General features: G+C 59.6%; 2 protein-coding genes across 2 annotated transcripts; one reads left to right on the forward strand and one right to left on the reverse strand.

Annotated features, from left to right (window-relative positions):
* Positions 1-3,680: 3,680 nt before the first annotated feature.
* BESB_033120 (starch binding domain-containing protein) lies at positions 3,681-4,886 on the reverse strand (the record flags this gene model as incomplete). Its single annotated transcript, XM_029361900.1, has 3 exons — positions 3,681-3,883; positions 4,241-4,364; positions 4,632-4,886. The coding sequence occupies 3 exons, from the start codon at positions 4,884-4,886 to the stop codon at positions 3,681-3,683; spliced, it is 582 nt and encodes a 193-aa protein (XP_029215048.1).
* A 4,240-nt stretch (positions 4,887-9,126) lies between these two features.
* On the forward strand, positions 9,127-20,791 carry BESB_033130 (uncharacterized protein; the record flags this gene model as incomplete). Its single annotated transcript, XM_029361901.1, has 7 exons — positions 9,127-13,170; positions 13,681-14,982; positions 15,156-17,171; positions 17,695-17,896; positions 18,229-18,653; positions 18,919-19,442; positions 19,819-20,791. 7 exons carry the CDS (start codon positions 9,127-9,129, stop codon positions 20,789-20,791), a joined length of 9,486 nt encoding a protein of 3,161 aa, XP_029215049.1.
* Between the last annotated feature and the right edge of the window lie 880 nt (positions 20,792-21,671).

The following is a 21,671-nucleotide window of genomic DNA, read 5'->3' on the forward strand; positions in this document are numbered from 1 at the left end:
ATGGCTTTGATCGCAGGAGCTCGCACTCCCAGACACGGTTTTCTGTTCAATAAAGGCGTTCTAGAGCGGGATCAACCCCTATGGGGGGATTAGCTGGGGCATGTACCGCCGCGGCCGCCAAGAGTAGAAAGTGCTCCTGTGCGAGAGAAGTGCAGCACGAGCGCGGTGGGTGTGGAGTTCCGTGGGGGATAACTCCCATTCTGTTACCGGATCCGTTACCCAGAAATATCCCAGCATGTAAGAGTGCTTATGTAGTTTTTCACGTGTTCCATTATCGTTACTGGTCATCTACTACACAACACCGGGCTTGCGCATCAATCTGTCTGCACAAGTCCGTCCGGCGTATGATCGTTCGGACGCAACAAATATACTCTCTTCTTCACAGCAGTTTCACTGCTCTGCCACGTTTTTCTCAAAAGGGACAAGGCCACGATGGGACCTCAACTTCGGAGGCGCAGTGCTTTTTGGCAACACCATGACGCTTGCTGGGGATTTCCCCGCCAATGCAAACGCGGCTGCCGCCGCTAAACCCTATTTGCCGTGGTGATACCTCAAGGGCGGCCAGGCGTCGCCTTGACAAACCTCTCTGACGAACGGGGGCCTAATGGTGACCACACCTTCAGTTCATACCTTCGTGCCAGCTCGAGCTTTGTCCCGGTCCTCTCGCAGCAAGGATCCGTCGTCCCACAGGCGAAGGGCCGTACGGAACACGAGCATTCCTTCGTCGCCAGCAGCGCCTACGGCTTCCACCAATCTTCGGTTGGCACGAGCCATTCTGGTGGTGGGTTAGACAGGCACGTGAACCAAGCAGCAACAACGCAGATAGACGCAGAAGCTCCTGGTGCTGTCGAAGGAGGCGGTCAGCCCGAGAGCCATGTGCTTTTGTGACGGTCGCTCGCCCGACTCTCGGCAAGCGCCACCGCGTTCTCAACGCAAGGTGTTCCTGCCTGTTTCTCACACCTGCTGAGCCTCGCCGGCGGACGGTTATCGGGGAGAGGCAGGCAATCTCTTCCTGAGAACGTGCGCCCACAATCCATGGTTGTGTCGTTCAACGACCACGAACCAGAGAACGATATAACGAAGAAGCTGTTGTCAGTGCTTTCTGACAGCCTACAACACATGTCACGCGTCATATACACGGACACAAATGCAACACTCTCTGAGACGTTCTGGGCTGCGGATCGCCCGTTGACGTTTGTGTCAATGCCGACCCGTTCTACCCGGATTCCTCAGAGGATTCGACCCGTCAGCTATGGGGCCCACTTTACTATGCACATTGTGAAAGACGTTGAGGCGGGGGAAGAGTTGATCTCGAAGGCTTTCTCCTGGGACAGACTTCCAATAGATGTGGCATATGCTGGTCGGCGCAGCATTTCTTCAGTCAGCTTCACAGGGCCGTCAGACAGCACTTGAGATTCGGACGCGCGCTACCGATAGACCGCTGGTGGCGTTTTTTTCGATACACACGAGGATACAAGATGAGAGGCGAAAGCTCTCAAAAACGACTTCCGACTCGTGCATTCTAAAGCAGAATCCCAAACCGACCCCAGCCGCAATCCACGAATACAATGCTCCATAAGACCGAAGTTTCTAGGTGATGCGAAGCCAGGACGAGTCTCTTCTCGCGGCATCTGCGACAGAGTACAGTATTTGTTCTCTGCCAGTAAAGGTTTGTGTGACTTGGTCATCCCCTGTCGCCGGGCAGCTCGTTGTGAGAATACCGTAGGCTTTTATTGTTCAATTGTGCACTGCAAATACATAGGGAAAGGGCGGAGGCTGTTGGCTGATGGCCTACGAAGAGCCGACTTTCTTCCGGCCCTGCGTGCGCTTTTTATTATTAGGCTGTATGAGGCAAGGCTTCGGGAAGAAAATCCTGGAAACGTGCGAGTACGGAGTACCGCCAAACTCCACACAACCGCCGGGACGTCTCCCAGCACGGCGAGTACCATGTTGTAGTTAATTCTGTCTCTGCAGAACAAATAATTACAGTAAGCGCAGAATGTCCAGGAAATAGTCTGCATGTCTGAGTGTCCAGGCTCTCCCGACACATGCAAGCGCTCTCATGCAAAGAGCAGGAAACAGCTCAGGAATCACGTTATTCCACCCCCTCCGGCCTCCTCCGCTATTTAATATAAGGACTGCCCCATCACGTTCATCACGCCTCTAGTCGGCATCGATTGAACTCAGGAGCTCCCAGAGGTCGTGCTGAGTCTTGACTGTGTGTAGAGTGGTGGGAAAAGTCGTGTCCTGATCAGGGTTGAGTCTTGAAGTGAAGGGTCCGTAGGTGAGACACGAGACTTGACAGCGAGCTCCTCGTCTGTAACCATACCGTTCGTTTACCTCATGCAAACTCATACACTTTCTGCCCCGACGGCGTATCATCAGAAGTGACCCTGCAGACCAGCCTCCATATAGGAGCAGATGCCCTCGGGTGCTTCTTAGGCAAAAATCTTTGAGCACAGCCTCGCCAAAGTCCTCATCCATTGCAGTGTGAAGCGTCCTGCACTCCGGTGCCAAATCTGGATGCCCACATCCCGCTGGGGCATCCATATAATTCGGTATGCGGAACGACACCAGGATCGATTTTGATGGCTCACAGTCGTAAACAGCTTTCGTGGCATGCCTTGCCGAGCTTAAGGGACGCTCGGGCAGCGAGCAAACTACATGGAGTAGTAGCGACAATGGGTTTGTGGAGGAGACGTAAGCATAGACACCGGGACAGGTTTACGGGTGTATATGTGCCTATGCAAGAGCGCTCCCCGTGCTGCAAAAGAGAAAACGAGAGTGGGCTGCCGATGACCAGGGCTGCGCGAGGTACGCCTTTAGCACTACGTACAACGGACCACAAAACTGTTATACAGCGCCAGGTAGCCGAAAGAAGGTCCGCCCGTCGCGGAGAAAAAGAAAACAACAGAGGCACAGAAATATGTTTGTGACTTATACGGCGGGGGTGGGGAAACTGGCCCATGCAGAAAACAGATGTTCCTACCAAATGGCCAAGGAAGCACGCAACGGGAGCTGCGCATACAAAACGAGGACAACCTCCATGAGGCGCAATCGAGTCGCCGTCGCAATAACAAAGCGTGTATCTTTACTCCATGAGTAGCGCTGCGCGCGCGCGGTCACTAATAATTGAATCACCGTTCTTTGCCTTCACGATATAGCAGAACATACACAAACAACAGAGGGCAATAGACATGGACACCTCGTCCTTCGTCCTGGTTTACAGGAAGCTCCGCTGTACCCTGTAGGTCGCCAGTGACATATCCTGTCATGGCCTGGCCTACTCCGGGGCTCTTGGCGATGCCGCTGATGAAACGGCCGTCGCTCCCGCAAGAGCCAATTCATCGCCATCTTCTCCCCCCCGTAAGAATTGCCCTGTTATATCCCCCCCCCTCTCTACCTCGCTCGCGTGACTTTCTTCTTCCCCTTTCTCACAAAATGCCCACCCCCGCACCGGCACCGACTTGTTTGATCCGTCGAGCTACGCTCTGCTTTAGCCATTTTATTCAGCCCCATTTGCTTTCGCTGACATCACCCAGCCACGCTACCACACCAGCCTCCGACTGCGACGCCTGGCATCTGCCATCCAGCGACTGTCGCGGACGCCTGCAGCTCAGCGAAACGCCGAGACTCGCAGACAGCTGTCGGGAATGCGAAACGAGAAAACAGCGCGCGCTCTAGCTTACTCCTGCGTACACCCCCTGCGCGTCGCCCCGACCCCATGAATCCTGAATCACATGCGCCGCCTCCGCGCCTCCTGACATAGTAGGCCGCGCGAGTGCCTCAAGGCGCCGCAGATCGATGACGTGGTTCTGGCCCGGTTCCCAAATCATGTGGCTGCCCTCTTTGATGAGGTACTTGTACTCGACGCGTGTGGCCTCTGGATCAAGGGCAATTTATGAACAAGACACGGCAGAAGGGATGCAAGCTCAGAATGCCGCAGGTGATGCCGCCATGAGTGACGTTCACAGTCCGTCTTCAGACAAGCTACTGTTGCCCCTCTTGACCGTCTCCCCGGAGAGACGGCTGATACTGCGTAAGGTCTACATGCGAAGGGAATACACGGGGGTGGTAGACAGAACGGTCATCCCCTGTCAATTAACCGTGTACGAACGGAGGCAACATGCTGTCAACACCATGATGCCGAGGGAACTGCGGTCAATCTCCTGAGGAGCGAAGCTGCACATGCTTAGTGGATGGCGAAGCGAGGGTACTACGTGCTCGAATCGCTGCTTACCTCTGGGAAACTTGAGTTCGCACGTCCAGATGTTGTTCTGCGTCCACACCATGCTGACAGCCTGTTCTGCCGCCCAGTTCCCGAGCATCTCGTCGCTCCCGATAAGGAACAAGTTTTGGCCAAACTGAAAAGAAACAAAAACGACACACATGGCGGACTACGGCTTGACTGTCAAGCATCATCTGCAGAACGCAGACGAACCAAGGGTTGCCGCGGACAGTGCCAGCGACCCAGTGCTTACACCGGGAAGAGACTCCACCAACATGAAGTGCGGTCGGGTGAAGCGCGAAAACATGGTTCGCCAATCAGACGTCGAGTGGTTCCTAGATCAGAAGACGCGGACCTACGAGGCCCCACGGTTGTGCGAGTTTTGATGCGGCCGGTGACTTACATGTGTATTGAAGGGGACCTTAAATACGACGTGTCGCATCGAGCTGGCTTTTTCTCGGCGGATAACTTCCTCCAGGGCGTTTTGGTAGATCCGAATTTTTCGTTCCTTCACTTTTTCACGATACATCTCTTGAATCCTACGACGCTCTTCAAGCGTCGCGGGCGGGCGCTGCGCCTGCACATCACACCCTGATACCAGCCCAACCATGCCGCCTAGACACGGCTGCGTGGTGCTGTCAAGACCATCAGGAAGCATGCTCATCACTGTACAAACAAACAATCAGTTTGGTCACCAGGTTATTCAACGGAGCGTATTTCTCAAATGCCGAGGTGCTGGGTAAAGATGACGTCGCCGCCAACGCTTGCAGTCGAGAAATGCAGAGGGGTACAAGAATCACTGAGCCAGCTCCGGCAGCACTTCACCCCTGCCCGCAAACGTGGGCGGGTTCCTTTGGCAAAGAGGCAAGGACGGCTGTGAAAGCGGCCTGTTTGCGTCCTCTATAGAGGCAGCCAGACAGGGACACGAGGGCGGCACACAACTACACTGGAGACACAGTTCACAGGCAAGCCGAGTAAACGGGAGCCCACACAAACGGCAGGTGGATGCCGTGTTCAGAAATATGGAAGAAGCCAAGAGAAAACGTTACATGTTTAGTGTACGCAGAGAAAAATAATAGGCAAGAGCCAAGTGCAACTACAAGCCTCGGACCCCGTGCAGCAAAGCACTCTGGGACCAGACCGTCAGGGTGCTCGGCACGGCATAGGCTACGCCTATAAAAGTAAGGAATAATTACGAAGAAGAATTATGCGGAAATCATTCGTTCGAGTACGGGAAAAGCTTGGAAAAAAGCAGGGGGACTGAGAAAGCAGTGCGTGTGTCGCGCCTTCGCGCACCAGGAGACTGCTGATGCACCGCTGCATGTAGCAGCTTGCAACGAGATCAATTGGGCAACAGAGACGGGTAGCACGGCATTGCTGCTTGCTTAAAAAGAAAGTTAGTGTGTCCTCAAGTGATGGCGAAGATGACGGCTATTTTGCTCCCGACTCTCCTGAGAACTCCAACAACACGCTTGAACTCGAAATGTCCAGGCGGAAGAGCTTTGCTACCGTGGGCCTACGCTTCTGGAAACGTTGCAGCATGAACGGGAAGCCACCGTTTTACAACACACGTCAACTATGAGCGGTCCCTTTAGGTTTACATCCCTTCTCCTTGTTAGCAGAAACCACAGTGCCTACACCGTAGAGAAAGGAGCTCGGCTCCTTGCAAACTCGATGCTTCATATGGCAGAGTCCGCCGGAAGATGGGCTCTGGAGCCGGACAAACTGCTTTTCTGGAGGCATTTTCCTGGTCCATCCCCGCCCCCCTCTCACCGTCCCGCAGAGTCCTTAAGATCATCACATTATGCGCATGTTTGTCCGTTTCCTACTGGTCAAAGCGCTAACACGTCCGCGGATCAGCATCGTCCATCGGTTATGTTGCTTCCGCGAGCGTCGTACGTACTCGGTGGAACACGGAGTCGTGTTGATTCTCGGATAGTCAACGAAGAACGGGACTCAGCAATTATGGAAACGCTCGTATCCTGTGGGTACGCCGCGGCTGCTGTCACGGAGTTTGCTGATTCTCTGTGCCATACACGTCAGTATCGTGGAGTTACGTGGTACCACGCACCTCTCGTACGCCTTGGCAGACCAACCCTTCTACACAGGTCGAGCACTAGAGTTGCCGGGAAGCCCCGGCATCGCCATGTTGGTCGTCCCGTTACGAACTCGTGTTTTTCTCAATCTCCTCAGAAGAAGACGGAGTGCTCTCACGCATACTAATAATCAACAAGCCAGAACTTAGAGCCCCCACCCATAGCACACTAACGCGATTGGTGCCCACTGTAGCTCCTTCACTCGTCAACAAATAGTTACAGCCTTACACCTGACTCTTTTGTGGGCGCGCAGCGGCCGTTCTAGATGCTGATCCACGATAACTTAAGAACGGATCTGCTCTCCAAAACTGTCTCCTCCGAATCAGCTGCAGCGTAGAACGTGTGTCTCCTCGACCGAGTTTATCAAAAGCAATCCACCACTGTTTGGCTGGCGTGCATTCCTGGTGTGGGCTGCAATGAAATAAGTGGCAGACACAATGCCACCTAGCGCACCGCACAGGGTGCCGTGAATTATGACTGTTTTGGAATGTAACATGTGCAGGTACTTGTTGCTCGACAAAGCTGAGTGCAGCCTACTCTTCTCAGACTTCCCGAAGTGGAAAGCGCTAATATCGAGTTGTTCAGGATGTGCAACAGGGCATCTTAGCAGGAACCTTTGCAGCCTTGATACACGCGCAAGTGTGCAGATGGCCACCTAGTTTTGAACTGTAGAAGCGAAACTGATATCCAGTGATTTTCGCATGTGTATATTGTGCCTGTACTGCTTTTATTCACAAGCACGTTATTCATGGCAGCTGTTCTCGACACGCTCCGAACAATCCGACAGGGGCCGTGGCGGTCGCGTCTGGAAATTGCTTCGGTTCCGCTCCTGAAGCTGTCTGCAGCTTGTGGTCCGACGCGCATGTGGCTTTATGGGGCTTTACGCTCACTGACTCTACTATTATGTGAAACAAATGATTCATTCAGTCATCGGCGCTTTATAAACAAGGAGGTGAATCAGACCCGACTAACTATGGTTTCTAGATGAGTCGAGGCAGCTCGACTTTGCCAGCTCATGGGATGCTGTCCCACTGCAGTGTCCGGGTGCTTTGTGACGTTTGTCGCTGCGGCAAGCGAGCCGTCTCCTATACTCGAAGCGACTTACAATGGAGGGCAAAGACATCCCGCAGTCCTTCATTCGAAGCAGCGGGCAAAAATAGGTTAGGGACCCCCGTACTACGAGCCTTGTGGTGCAGCGGAGTTCCAGAATTACAGTTGACTATTTCTGGCTGCAAAACTCCTGCCAACGAACAAACTGCCGCATACATTCTGATATGCGCCGCAAGTCAAGTAGAGCTCGCTTGCAGTCTTTAGCGCACGGACCAGTGAGAAGCATGAAGAAGCTTTCGATGATGTGCGCGGCGGCTGGATGCTGGCTGGCCGCAGCGCTACACTGAGGCAGCACGGCTGTGCAGCAGAAAACACAGGCGTCGTACAAAGGAAAGGCCCTGGCGAGGCTATTGACTGCGCGTACCCGAGTGATTGAGACCACGGAGATAAACGGACACCGGGCGAGCAAACGAAAAGCGCCAGAGAGCGGGAGTAAGCCGCTTTGGGTGCGTATGCGGGTTCCACCCCACTGACAAAGCAACCTATGAGGAAGTCCCTCCTGCGGGCCCTTCGGGCTTCCCAGAGCCAAACAACCTCCAATACCTCGAATACAGAATCCAGATCGAGACTGCTGCTCTCGCTGTTTCACAATCCGTCTTAAACTGTTTTTTCTGGGGAAGCGTTCTCCGTTTCCTAAAAAAAAAAAAAACGGCCGGAGAGGAGGCATTTCGTGATGGAAACCTGATGCCCTCGCTACTGAAACATGAACACCGATGAATGAATCGCTAAATGACATATCAAACACATGTGGGACGAGTCAAAGGTTCGTGCGTGCCACCCCGAATCTGAGGAAGCGCATGGTTAACCCTTCCTCGTTCAGGGAAGTTCATCTGCCTGAGGCACACCCGCCAGTTCGAGAGCTATAGGGCCCCGGTACACATCCTGTGCAAGGAAAGAAGAGTGCCTCAACAGATTGCAGCATCGGCGGCTGCTCAATCGACGGCTCAGCCTTGATGAACGAAGGACTTAATCAGTTCTCTCTGGCGAGTCTGCGATTCACTCGACGCGCAATTGACCTGCTGGCCTGTGCAAAGACGACCCAGCTACTCGCAGCGCATGCAACCCAAACACACGTGGTTATCCCTGATTCTTCTTATAGATAGCGCCGTCTCCGCTCTCAAGTACAGATACGCCTTTAGTTTCTCGATGGAAACACGATCAATATTTGGATCACTTTGACCGCTTTGAAGCTCAGATACAGGGGGCCTCGCGAAGCCGCGAAAAGTCGGCGAACCGTTGCCGTCGTTGAGTCTGTCGTCGAGCCCCCGGCAGCTGGGCTACCTCACCGATTCAAAATCTTTGCCCTCTTCCTTTGTCTTGATTCTCTGTCGTCTTCGTCTTCCAAGCATACAGCGGAACTGGCGTGAGAGAGTCATGGGGGTTCGTGATGCCGGAGAGAGTGGAAGCGCGGTTGACAACGGGCATGCAACCCACTGGTAGCAGAGGCCTTCACCGTTCCGAAGCATTGCTTTATCACCTTCTCGTCGGAGTCTTCGCCGCATGACTCGTCTTCGTTTCATTCTTTCTGCACCACCCCTTTCTCTGCTTTCTCTCGCGCCCTTCTGCGTGTTCACTCTCGTTCCTTCCGAGCCTGCATCTGACCGCGCCGCGCGAAACGAGCCGTTCCGTCTCTCTTTTCGCTCGTCCGAAGAGGGAACCGAATAAATGCAGACACGGCCATAGCGAGCGCAAATGAACCTATATCCGGTAAGCAAAGAGTCTGGAGATCTTAACTCGTCGTGTTCCTGCGCACCATGTGAACGCAGCCACACTTCGTCTGCTACGCGGGGCCTCTCCTCGTCTTGTGTGCAGTACTTTCTCGGTTTGCACCATGCGCCGCTCCAGCCGCTTCCTCAACTCCTCCGCCAGCTTCTCTTCCGCACTCCTCCGTCATGCCGCCGCGGGCCGTCTGCCTCTTCCGAAGCCACGGCGGCGCGGCGAGGCCCTCGGCCTGTCCCCCCCCCTTGGGCGGAGGCGCCGAATCTCTCGCGCAGCACAGAGCGCTCTTCTTCGGCGGGCGGCTCCCGAGAAACGCGGACTCGTGCGCTGACGCAAAGTTCATCTTCCACAGTGGCTGTGCCCTCTGCCGCGCTCGACGCAAAGGCGCCGCAAACGGCAGGAGCCGACCCGCGTGCATGCGGCCCGTATCTCGGGGTGCGTGCGTCGCATCACCACACACTCTCGGAGACGCAGGCGTCTGTTGGGCAGCGCGACGCGCACACCGCAGCCAGGCAGAGCCCTGGCGCGGGACAGACGAGGAACTTGCGCGAGAATGCGCACCGCCGAGACATCGACGGCGAGGCTTGGCGGGCAAGAAGCAGCGACTGGAGCGCGAGAGGCCCGCGCGCGCCGCCGCAGAGGAGGCGTGACGATCTGCGGAGGCCGATCGTGAGCCCAGGAGAGAGGCGACATCCTGGGGTGGAGCGGCGTCCGGCGCACGCCGTCGAGTCTGCGCCCGATCCTCGACCGGGGGGATGCGCCCACTCGACGCGACGCCCCTCCTTTTCGCCGTCGTCTACCCCCTCGTCGGCCCTCGCTTCTTCGCCTTCGCGGTCTGAGACTCTCCCTTCCGAGTTTGCTTCCGCAGTCCAGCTGCTCATAGCCCAGCTCCCCAGCCTGCAGCGGGACGCCGCGCGGGGCCCAGGGCTCCGCTCTCGGCGCGCGGCTTTTTCCTGTCGGGCGTCTGCGGCTCGCGAAGGCCGCTCGCATTCGCCTCCTCTCTCCGTCCGCGACTTGGAGGAAGTTGCCGAGTGCGTTCTGCTTTACGTCAGGTGGATGAGCTTTTCGCAGCTGGTTCGCGCGTTGGCGGACTTCACGTCTCTAGCAAAAGCTGTCCCTCAATTTTCTTCCTCCTGCCTATTCCCAGCCTCGGAGTTGGCGCCCTACGCACACCTGCTGCCTCTCAGCGCCTCGCCGCCTCCGTTGTCGAGACTGTCGTCGCGTCTTCCTCCCGCGGACTCGAGGGCGCCGTCAGGCGCCTGGCCGCTTCTGCCGGCGCGACTGCTGCGCGCCTCCGGGGGCGCGCCCGACTCGGCTGCTGCAGCAGAGGCGTGTTCGCCTTCTTCCTCCACCCTCAAAGGGTCCGACGACGCGCTGGTGCGCTGCGCACTGCTGGCGGAGGCGCTGCGAGATGTCCCTGAAGAGTCCTCTAGAGTGACGCAGCTCTTCCGCCTCGCGTGCACCCGCGCGATCGCTCTTCTCCGCTCGCCTTCGGCTCCCTCTGCGGCGGCGCCGCCTCGGGGTTTTCCGTCTGCCGGCGAGCGGGTGGAAGACCTCTCACTGGCGTCAGTTTTGGTTCTTCTTCAAACCGTTCTCGCGGGCCTCTCGCTCTGCGCGCCGTCGCTTTTTCGGCGCGTCGCCGGCCGCTTGGCGGACGATGCACTCCTCGACGACGCCCCGCCGCGCGAGTGCGCCTTGCTGCTTCATCTTTTTGCGAAGCACGAGCTTCAGCTCGAAAAGCGAGGCCTGACGCCGGCACAGCGACCCGTTCGCCGCCAGGCTGAGGAGACGAGCTGCTGGCTACGAGGTGCCTGCTTCGAGGGAACGCCTCGCGAGGAGACGCCCGAGAGACGCCGCGCAGAAGGCTCGCAGTCGGCGCCGTCGCCTGGGGCTCGTCTGTTCGCCGCGCCTTTGCCTGCGAGTGTGCAGACGTTCGCGCCGCCCGCGGGTCTCGGGTCTTCTGCGGCGGTCTTCTGCGCGGAGCGGACGCTGCTTCGGGTTTCCTTGGCTGACCTCGGATTTGAACAGGCTCTCGCGCTTCCGCTCTTCCCGCTGCCGGCGTCTCCGCTCTCGTCTCCGCCCGTGCTCAGGCTCTTTCGAAGAGTCGCCGCTCGTCTGTCGCTGCTGCAGCAGCGCCACTCCGCCGTCTTCAGAGACGTGGACCGGCTCCAGGGCCTCCTCGCGGAACTGCAGGCGAAGCGGGAGGCGGCGTGGATGCCGGCGCACCAGCGCGACGCCGGAGAAGACGAAGCACGTCGGGCAGGCGACACAGAGACACCTAGCGGCGGAGACACCAGCCGAAACGGCAACGGCGCGGGACTGGCGGAGGCATCCGACGGCGCGAGAGACTGCAGAGATCTCGAGGCCGAGGCGAGAAGCCTGTCGGAGCGAATCGCAGCGTTGACGGCGAGCGAAAACCTTCTCGTTCTCAACGGCCAGGATCTCTGCATGATTCTCGATGCGTACCTCAAAATGCGGCTCCTCGATGTTCGGTTGTATAGCCATTTGGTGACATCGTCTATTCGAAATCTTTTACACAGCGCGCGTCAACCTCCGGCCCTATTCCCGCTCACTGCTTCACGGGCCTTGGGGTCTTCGTGCTCGTCGTCGTATCCGGATCTGCTTTCCGCTTCTCTGCCGTCGTCTCTGGGGTCGGCGAGTTCCTCAATGCCTCTTGGTCTCGCTGAAAAAGAGCGACGGTGCACGGGGAGAGACTTGGCTGCGATGTATGGACACCTCGTGGGTTTGCTGAAGCTTCTTGAGGACACCCAGACGCAGGCCGTGCCTTGCTCACTCTCAGGCGCTGCGCCGCATCAGGGAGAACGAGCAGAGCTCGGTCGCGCCTACGCTGCGTCAGCTGCTGCATCGTCTGCTTTGTCTTCTGCATCCCCGTCATCACTGTGCCGCGCTTCATCGCCACTCACTTTGTCTCATGTGGCGTCTCCTGCCTCTTCCTCTGAGCCGGGCGTTCACTCTCCGTTCTGTCGTTCCCCTTCTTCGTCTTCGTCTTCTTCCTCTCTTTCTTCGTGTTCCTCTGCGCCGCCGCAGCCCGCCGCGCCTGCGCAGCGCGCCGCCGCTGCGCCAGTCCTTTTTTCTCGGATTCTGCCACTTCTTGTGGAGGATCTTCCGCGTCTGCTGAAGCGCGAGCGTCTAAAGAGCCTCCACCCGCACAGCTTAGTTGCACTCGTACACGGCGGCAGCGAACTGCTGCGCTTCGTGGCGCGGCTGCCCGCGCCCGAATTCGAGGCTGTGACCCGACTATTAGCCGAGGAGCGAGGCGAAGGCCGACCGCCGCGCGCGACAACACGGGATCGCGAAGGCAGCGGCTCGCGCGCGGGGCTCTGCGGCGTGGTATGGGAGAGGATCGAGGCGATCGAGCGAGCCCGGGGGACAGGGCGCGGAGGTGGGGACGGACAAGGCCCACTGGGCGACATGCTCGCTGGGTGCCACGCGCGGATTCTGGACTCCGCAGTCCAATTCGAGCCTTCCCACATCTCGGTGCTTCTCGCCGCGTACGCAGACTTGGATAGACTCGCGGCGTCGTCGTCGCCGGTCGCCGCCGGTGGGTACGGCGTGAGCGAGACCGGCGGGAAGGAGACGGGCGCGCGCGCAGGCGCACAGGGGACGCTCGGCCTCGCCGACTTGCTGCGCTCACCGTCCTTCATCTCGAGAGCCTTCGAAGTCCTTCCCAAGTTCCGCGACTCCCACCGCTACGCCACCTGCCTCCGCTCGCTGTCTCTCTTCCTTGCTAGCGCCGGTGCGCCCGCCCCTGCGCGACCCTCGCCTGCAGCGTCCGTGCTCCCCCCCGCGCGGCTTTCGCTGCCGCCTCCAGGCCGAGCGGCGCGGAAGGGGACAGCTGCAGGCCCCATGAGACGCGTGTCGAAAGGGGAAGACCTCCGAGCGGGACAGAAGGGCAACGAGTTCCAGGGGAGAGCGAAGGCGGCGCGCGGCAGCGCAGCGAAGCCACAGGAGCAGCCGCCAAGCTCTTCGAGGTACGCGACACAAGACACCAGCCATGTAAATACGCGCGCCTATTTCTATATCTGCATGCGCAAATTTATGCAGTCATACCAATATATATCCTTATATATGTACCTGTGTGCGCGAGTAAGTGTGGCAGCCGCGGACTGCACATGCGCACAATCGAACAGATTGTCTACTCGGGTGCGTATCTAGATTGTCTAGATTGCTCTCAGTTCCCTGGCGACTCGTGTATTCGAATGCGGATATGCATGCCTGCATAGTTGTATACATGCCTCTTCGTTTGTGTTTCTGAGAGGACGCGGGTGGGGCGCTGTCCGCGCAGAAGTTTGTTCCGCAGATCTGAGTGTCGCCCATTCACGTGAACCACCGAACAGCTGCGTGTAGTTTCGACTTGCCTGATCGCGTAGCTCTTTTGGTATTTGACAGGCAGCGGAATGGGGGGCAGATGCATTTTCGAGACGCCTCTCTCTCTCGCAGTGTTCTCATGCGCTCGTGTCCCGTTTGCGCGGCCTGTCGGCTTCGCGTGTGCTGCCTGCTGCCCAGGCACTGCTTCGCCAGATTGTCGAGCAAGAGGTCTTCTGGAGGACGCCCTGGAGAGGCAAGGAGATCGTCACTGCAGCTGGCGCTGTCGCGCGAGCTGCGCCGACGCTTTTTCTTCTTTCGCCGTCGCCTTCGCCGGCGCCCGCGCCTCGCTCTGTAGCCGCAGGCGCGTCGTTGCCTCTCTTGTCAAATTTAGTCTCCTCGAGCCTCCGCCCGTCGCCTGCTGCGTCCGACGAGGTCTCCGGGCGAGTCTGCAGCGACGGCGTGTGCGCCGCGCAGGAAGCGAGCGGACGCGAAGCCCGGCAAAGCGAGGCCGAAGAAAGAGACGAAGACGCAGAGGAGGAGGAGGACGACGGCTTTGGTCTCTTCCACAGTCTCTCAACTCGAGGCGCTCCCGACGCGTCCCTCGAGGACCGGACCCTCTCTGCCTTGCCTGCTTTCTCACCGGCGGGAGCGTCGCCCTGGCCGCCTGCTGCGTCGCTGCCTCAGGCTTCGTGTGCATCCTCCGCGTCTGTTCCCTCCGCTTGTGTCGCCTCCGCTTCTGTGTTTAGCGACTTCAATGCAAGCAAGACTGCAAACGCGAGTCCGCGGCGGCAGATCGACGCTGGATCTCCATCGCTGGATCCTTCTGCAGGGTTTTCCGCGGCTTCCGGGCACACCCTGGCGCGCGCGCGGCCTGACCTGGCTGAGATGCAAGCGACAGACGCGAGACACTGTGTGGTCAGTTCATTCTTCTCTTCGCTCGCTGCGTTCCTCCTCGATCTCAAACCCGCCGGCGCGCCTTCCTCCCGGCCTCACGTCGACGTTTTTGGCGAGCTTCTGGAGTCTCAGAATCGTCTCACGGCGTCGCTTCAGCCCCTCTCGGCTCTGCCTGGCCCCGTACACTCCGCCAAAGCTTCGCGTGCAGCACCGCGTGCGGCTTTCTCGCGCCATCCCTCTGCGTCTCAACCTTTCCCTGGCGCCTCTGGAGACCTCACGCTTCCGACAAAAACTCTCGATGCGGTCTGCTGCTCAGGCTCGCTTCTCGCGATGCTCATCGATGCGCTGGCTGCGGGTGCGGCCGCGCTTCGCTTGCGCGCGCTTCACTCTCCCTCCGTGGCGCACCTGGGATTTCCCACGCGAGGCGCAAAACTGAGAGAGGAAGACGGCGAAGCAGACGAAGAGTCCGAATGGAAGGACATGGACGCCTGCAACGAAGAAAGCGGAGAGAGGAGAGGGGCGAGCGCGCGCGCCTCCGCGTTCACCAGCCCGAGAGACCTCGAAGAGTTCGCGCAGCGTCATTACGATCTGATGCTCCTGTTGCAGGTAAACGCATGCAGAGAATTTTGATTTCGGTGTCCAGCTTTGCGTTTTGGGAAGAACGTTTCTTCACGGACTGTGTGTCAAGATTCGGCTCCATCCACGGCGTTGAGCGATTTCCATTCTTTTGCGACTTCAATAGATTCTTTTAGATCTTTCTTCTTTCATTTTACGCGCAGACCAGCGGCAATCTCGTGGCTTCGCGGCACGCCAGAGATCTGTCTCTCTTGGACATTGCGACGCTGGCGCACGCATTTCTTCGTTCGCCCGCGCTCCTCAACCTCTTCCTCACCCCTCTGGCTTCGCGTTCTACGTCCGTGCTCGCTCCTGCGTCGTCAACTCTCTCTTCTTCCTCTTCACGGGCGCTGACTTTGTCTTTGGCTGACTTGCCGCCGGCGTTGGCTTCTTCTGAGGGGCTCACGGCTTCGCCGGCAACGCCGGGCGACGGCGGCGTGCCTCCGCATCCTCTGCTGCTCTCGCTGTGTCTCTCATTTCTGTTGAGGACGCGCGAGTCGCCTTCCTTGCGACTCTCTCCGCATCCTGACTCGCGCGCGCTAGCCGCCGCGTCTCCCTTTTCTGAGGACTTCCGCGCGTCGGTGGACGCTGTGAGGCCGTTTGTATCGATGCAGGGACTCCGCCTCACGGCTTCTGCGGCGCTCTTTGCGGCGCTCTCGAAGGCCGCCGCGATGGAGGCGCTACCGCCTGCGGCGCGTTACACGCGGCCGCCGCGCCGCAGAGCGGACGCGGCGTGCGCAGGAGCTGCGGAGGCAGCGGGCGGCACACTGCAGAGACGAGAAACGAGACTCGAGCAAAGGCAGGGAGGAGCCAAGGGCGGAGGACGCACGCGCGAGAGGCGAACCCGAAGCTTCACGCAGACGGCAGGCGACACGGGCGAGGCCTCTCAACCGACCTGGCGGGTGAGCGACCGGCTGACCCTCGACGCGGGAGAGGTCGCCGAGCAAGGATGGCGAGAGGGAGGCGAGTCCGGAGGCGAAGCCGCAGACAAGCGACGCGTGTCGGGAGGAGAGAGGTCTCCGAGCTGGGCGTCGGCATACCGCCAGACTCTTGCACACCTCGCAACGCGTCAGCTGATTCGAGAGCTCACGCACGCGGTGCGCGTCGCGACTCAGGACGTGTCTCGGAGTTCTTCGAGCGCCGCCTCGAGTCACGCAGGCGACGCTGCGCGCCAGACGCCCGGCAGGTCAACCGACGCAACTCTCGCGCATCGCCTCGCCTCTCTCGCGGCGCTCTCTGCGCTCTTCCAGCAGACTGCGCTCGCAGCTGCTCGCGCACTGACGTGTCTGCTTGCCGCGCCCGCCTCGTGGGCGTCTTCCCTGCTCCTCGAGGCTCCTCGCCCTCTCGCGTCTCCGCGCGTCTCCGCGTCTCCCTCGTCGTCTCTCCTCGGATTTCCTCAGGCGGAAGACCGCGGCGCGCAGGAACACGGCGCGGGCGAGTCCGCTGCGCACGAGGAGAAGAACGACGCGCCGAGCGGCCCGCGGACGCAGCCGGTCGTCGAGGACTACGTCGCGCTGCTGCTGGCTCTCGAAGACCTCAGCGCCGCGCTTATCGGCAGCTATGCGCACCTCTCCCGAGCGCGCGCCTCCTCGGCTGCGCTGCTGTTCCGGATAAGCTCTTCGGCCGGCACAAGCGATGCGCCGGGAGCCTCCGCAGCGCCCTCCTGCTGCGCGTCGCCAGTGCCGCTGGCGTCCACGAGGGTCGCGCACTCTCCGGATCTCGTTCCAGCTGCCCTCTCGGCTCGCCAGAAAACGCAGGTCGCGGAAAGCTTGATCGACGTGCTGCTGGGGATCGAGGCGCTGCTGCGCCTTTCGCGCCACCCGCTGCTGGCGAAGAGAATCAAAGTGGATGCCGTCTTCCTTGAGGGCGATTGCGAGGCAGGCGACGCGTCCTGCACGGCGGAATGCAGACAGAGACAGGCAGCCTGTGCGTGGCTCGCGAGCGCCAGAGAGACGGTCGACGCCCAGCGCAGACTCCGCGCGCAGGCCGAAAACGCGAGGAGAGCTCACTCCGCACTCGAATCGCCCCCCTCAAGTCGCCGCGCGGAGCGCGACGCGGGAGAGCTCGACAGCGCTGCAAGAGCCAAAGACGAAGAGATCAACGAAGACCGGGAAGGAAAGAACTTTGAAAAGTTCTACGAGAATCGAGTCGGGCGACTTCTAGACGAGGCTGCATACGAGGTACGGAAGCCCGCCGCCTCATCTCCCGTGCGTGGTGCCAAACTCGTAGTCTGCCTCCATCAGGAACCTGCGGATCTTTGCGATTGCATGTGCACGTATATGCCCTGTGGAGGGCGACTGAGCGAGCGAGAAGAGAAGGCTGAATACTTGCGTCGTGGACATTGCTTGCCGCGGACTCATGATCAGTATAGATGCACTCATTCTTCATTCATTTATATAATGGAATGTTGTGCCAGTATGTGCATGATTATAGGCTTTTGGCCCTGTGCGGCAGCTGATCCACCGTATGAGATATAAGTCGCTTGTGGAATAGCGTTAGCAATAATAACCAAGGTCATACTCTATCCCCAAATAAAGCCGCATCCACTGACTACATTTCGAGTTATAACTTGTCGTCTTATCATGTATGCTTGCGCCGCGCGACTTATCTTTGCGCTGGTGGCAGCTTCAGTCGTGTAATTCATGCCTGAGAGAGTGTCAGCATCCTTGTGTCGCTTGCGCCGTCCCCCTCTGACTGTCTCAGCTCGAGGCGCTTCTCGTATCCTCGTCGGCGGCGTCGCCTACTCTGCGGCGCGACTCCGGGGGATGCGCGATGACACAAAAGGAAACTCAAGCTCTCCGCAGCGGTCAGACACGCGCCGAAGATCTCGAGCGAGGAGACCTGCTCTTCGCGCCGATCCGGTCCTCGCGGCTAGGCCTCTGTCTCCGCGCGCTTGACACAGGGCGTAAGCTGCCGCGCATGACTCGCGAGAAGATGGCAGCCGCCCTTCTGCTTCGAGACACGAGTGACGCGTGAACTCCATCATGGTGATCGCGCCTTCTCTCTCGCTCTTGCCTCTTTGCCACACTATAGGTCTCAGGCGGGCCTTCTGTCTCGGCGCGCTTCGTGATGTCAGCGCGTAGAGATCCTCGCCCAACTTAGCTGTGAATTCCGCAGCGCGGCTGCTGGCAGTGGAATCGCGTGTGCAGGGCTTTTTGAAGACTCTTTTCGATTTTTGTCGCGACGTTCTACCAGCTGCAGATGCGACTGAACGATGTCGACTGTGCGCGTTCTCAGGCCTTCGCGAGCGCGCCGTCCTCCTCCAGGCTCTCAGCGACCGTCTCCTCGCGCGCGCGGCTGCTTCCCTTGCCGCCTCGAGTGCCCTTAGACGGCCTCCGCATCTCGGTGGCGGCGCGGCTTCCGCCGCGGCTTCTTCGTCGCGTCCTTTTCCGCGCCTGTCTCTTTCCTCTGCGGCACCTACTCGCGCGGGCCCCTGTCATGAAGACCTGCCTACCCAGGCGCCGTCGCTCATCGCGAGGGAGCTGCAGCGACCTGAGCGCGCGCTTGATCTGATTCCGAGCGACTTGTGTGGCGTCCTGATGGCGGCTGCGTCGCTCGCAGCCTGTTCGCCGGAGCTGCTTTCCCGCTTTCTGATCTGCGCCCTCGGCGGATCATCGGCGCCTCTGCGAGCGGCTTTTTGGACTCCTCCTCAGCCGCCGCGGGTGAGCAAGCGACAGCCACGGACGGGCGCGGCGCTCTCGCGTGTTTTGGCGAGGCGCCGCGTCAGGCGGAAGAAGAAAACGCCTCGTTTGACTCAGATTCACGTGATCAGTTCCGCAGCAGGCAGTCCGCGAAAATCCCATTGAGACGGGCGGGTCAGAACCTGCAACTTGTTTCTGACTCGAGGCACCTGTTGTGTCGATTGGAAAGTCGCGCAGGCCTCGAATACGAGACACGCGCGCGCCTGTCGTGTGTATCTGCGTTCAGATCAACCTTGCCTTGAGACACACGCTGCAGTTCCTCCACGCCTCCACCGTGGTCTTGGCCGTGCCCCAGAGGCCGTTGACGCGCGTGTCACTCAGCGCCGATCCTCTCCCTTCTTCGTCCTCTCCGCCCGCCCGTTTTGGTGGCTCGCTGCTGCCGCTGTCTCCCCGTTTCTCGCCCTCCGCAGAAGAGTTCATCTCCCCGCTTCTGCAGTTGCAGCACCGCGCGCTGCTCGCGCACGCTCTCCGGCGCATGCAGGCCGGGGCGCGCCCGAGATGGCGCGCGACGCCTGGCGCAGTCACGGCGGCGACGGAGCTCGAGAGCGCCACCGCCGCTGCAGAGAGCCTCGATTCGCAGGGAAATGACGAAGGCGTTGCGGAGCGCGACAGGAGGGAGAGAGGCGCGATCGACGCAGCCAACTCCGCAGACGAGATGGCCGTCCAGCACCTGCTTCTCGCTCTCCGCGCCGCGATCCTCGGAGTCATCGACTCTGCCCAGCCTCAGGGAACAGGGACGGAATATCTGCGGTGAGTTCGCAGCTCGACGCGAGGTGTCAAACCCAGTCCCCCCGTGCACGTGTCGTGCCCCAGAGGTGTGGAATTTAAAACAGTTTGATAAAAAATTCTGGCGACCCCGAGAGCCAGTCCGCCGCGAAGAAGCGTCTCTCGAGGAGCAGACGGCCCCAGGATCCAGCCAGCCGCTCCGGCACGGTGTGTGTCGACGTTTCCTCGGGGGTGGAGCGCGGAAGCCCTGTGAGAGCTGGTGCGGGGCTTCCGCGCACCCCCCCCCCCCCCACGCGCGCGCGAACTTTGGTGCGGCCCTCAAAGACGGGCGAAGGCATCCTTTCGAGAGCTTTCTGCACGGTGTGCGCTGCTTGCTGCCTGCCTGCGCGTGTCGTCTCAGGGCGCTTCCGCTCTCGACGCTGCGCGACGCCCAGGCGTTTGTGCACGACGTCTCCCCGTTCCTCGCGGCGCGCAACCCGAAGCAAGAAGACGTCCTCTGGCAGGCGTCCGCGCCTGTCGCCTCTTCGGCTTTCTCCGCTCCGCTCTCCACGTCCACCTTGTCGCTGACGCCGCCTCCGTCTCTGCGCGCGTCGCCGCCTCTCGACACGTCCTCCGCCGCGCTCGCGCCCGCTACGCAGTCTCTCGATGGCGCCTGGGCAAACGCCTCCGCGCCGCGGACGCTCGACGTGGATGCGGAGGACGTTCTTTTCCTCAAGAGTCTGGCTGATGTGTCGCGTGTGCCGAATTCTCCGTCGGCGCGCTGGTCGCGAGGCCTCGCGCTTGCCTCTCTGCGTCCGCTCGAGCTGCAAAGCGAGACTAACTACGCGTCGCTGTCGCCTTCTTCCTCGCTGTCCTCCGCGGCGCCTCCTCGTTTCGCGGCTTCTGCGTCTTCTCAGTCGGCGTTCCCGCGTTCTCATCCCCTGCCAAAGAGCTCGCGGTATCATGCCGATGTCAGAGACAGCCTCCGGCGCGTGCTTCTCTCGGCGCTCGTGGACGAAGAGCGCGGCCGCTTCGCGACGCTCTCCGCGTCCAGCTTTCCGCCGCGCGTCGCTGAGCAAGCAGGACCGCCAGAGGCATCCGAGGGGGCGAAGGAGGGGAGCAGCCGTAGCAGCCCCGCCGCACGCGAGCAAGGAGACGCGGAGACACGCGAGAAGACTCCACGCCCTGCGCCCACAGACGCAGCGGAGGAGGCGGCGAAGGAGCGACGCCCAGGGGCTGTCGCGGCTGAGGGCCGCCGCGCCGCCCACGGCGACCGAGCGGAGGCGCTCACACTCTCAGACGTCGCCGTGTCTTCGGAAGTCCTCGTTTATCCTTGGTTCATTGACTTGCTCGTGGCGAATGCGCCTCCGCTCTACAAAGCGCTGCAGAAATAAGAGGACCTGCCGGACGAGGGAGACCAGCGGCGGGAAACGAAAACGCATCGACGCACACACACTCGACGGGGCCCCTGTGGCGAATCCGCTGCGCTGCGTGCTGCATGCTGCAGTATGTTGGTGCCTGGTTGTTTCGGGTGTCGTGGCCGTCACGCCGAACTGATGAGTTTGTTTTTTCGTTTTTCAGCTTTTTTTTGTTGCACCTTGGCAAGAACAAAACAGTCCGGACAGCTACGCGCGCTTCCTCGCGCCAGCATAAGACGGCTGCAAGCGCTTATATACTCTGTGTTCTCCGTGTAAATGCGTATCAACAGACTGCAGCCGCTTCACGATGCCTCTCTCGCCATATTATATATATATATATATATATATATATATATATATTATATAGGACCGTAGCGGTCTGCTGAGTGTTAGCTCTTTAGATCTGCGTCGACTCGGGTGTAGGGGCTGAGAGGCAAGAAACGAGTCGGCTTCGCTCTGGGCTCTTCATCTGGCATAGTACCGGATTCGTTCTATGCTTACACTAAATCGACAGTTCTGGTGACTACAGCTGCCAAGGAAACACGGTAAGAACTGGTGAGAAATGGAGGGCGAGACTTGAGAGAAGAAACAGGAATCTGTGCCAAGACACCACGAAGGTGTCGCCTGAGCCCGCCGCAGAAAACGTGACGAGAGAAGGCGAAAGACGCCAGAGGCGCCCCGATCTCCGACCGGCGGAGATCCAAAACGAGACTGAGAGAAAGAAACGGAGTTCGAGGTGGAGGCATGAGTCACGCCAATCACCAGAGCACCGAAGCTGGCCCCAGTTCGCCGGCGTCGGCATTTGCTTTAAAAAATACGCAATTCGCACATTAAATCGGAGATTCTCTCTCGACAA

The sequence above is a fragment of the Besnoitia besnoiti genome (assembly GCF_002563875.1).
Source record: "Besnoitia besnoiti strain Bb-Ger1 chromosome Unknown contig00019, whole genome shotgun sequence".
In the NCBI taxonomy this organism is placed as follows: domain Eukaryota; phylum Apicomplexa; class Conoidasida; order Eucoccidiorida; family Sarcocystidae; genus Besnoitia; species Besnoitia besnoiti.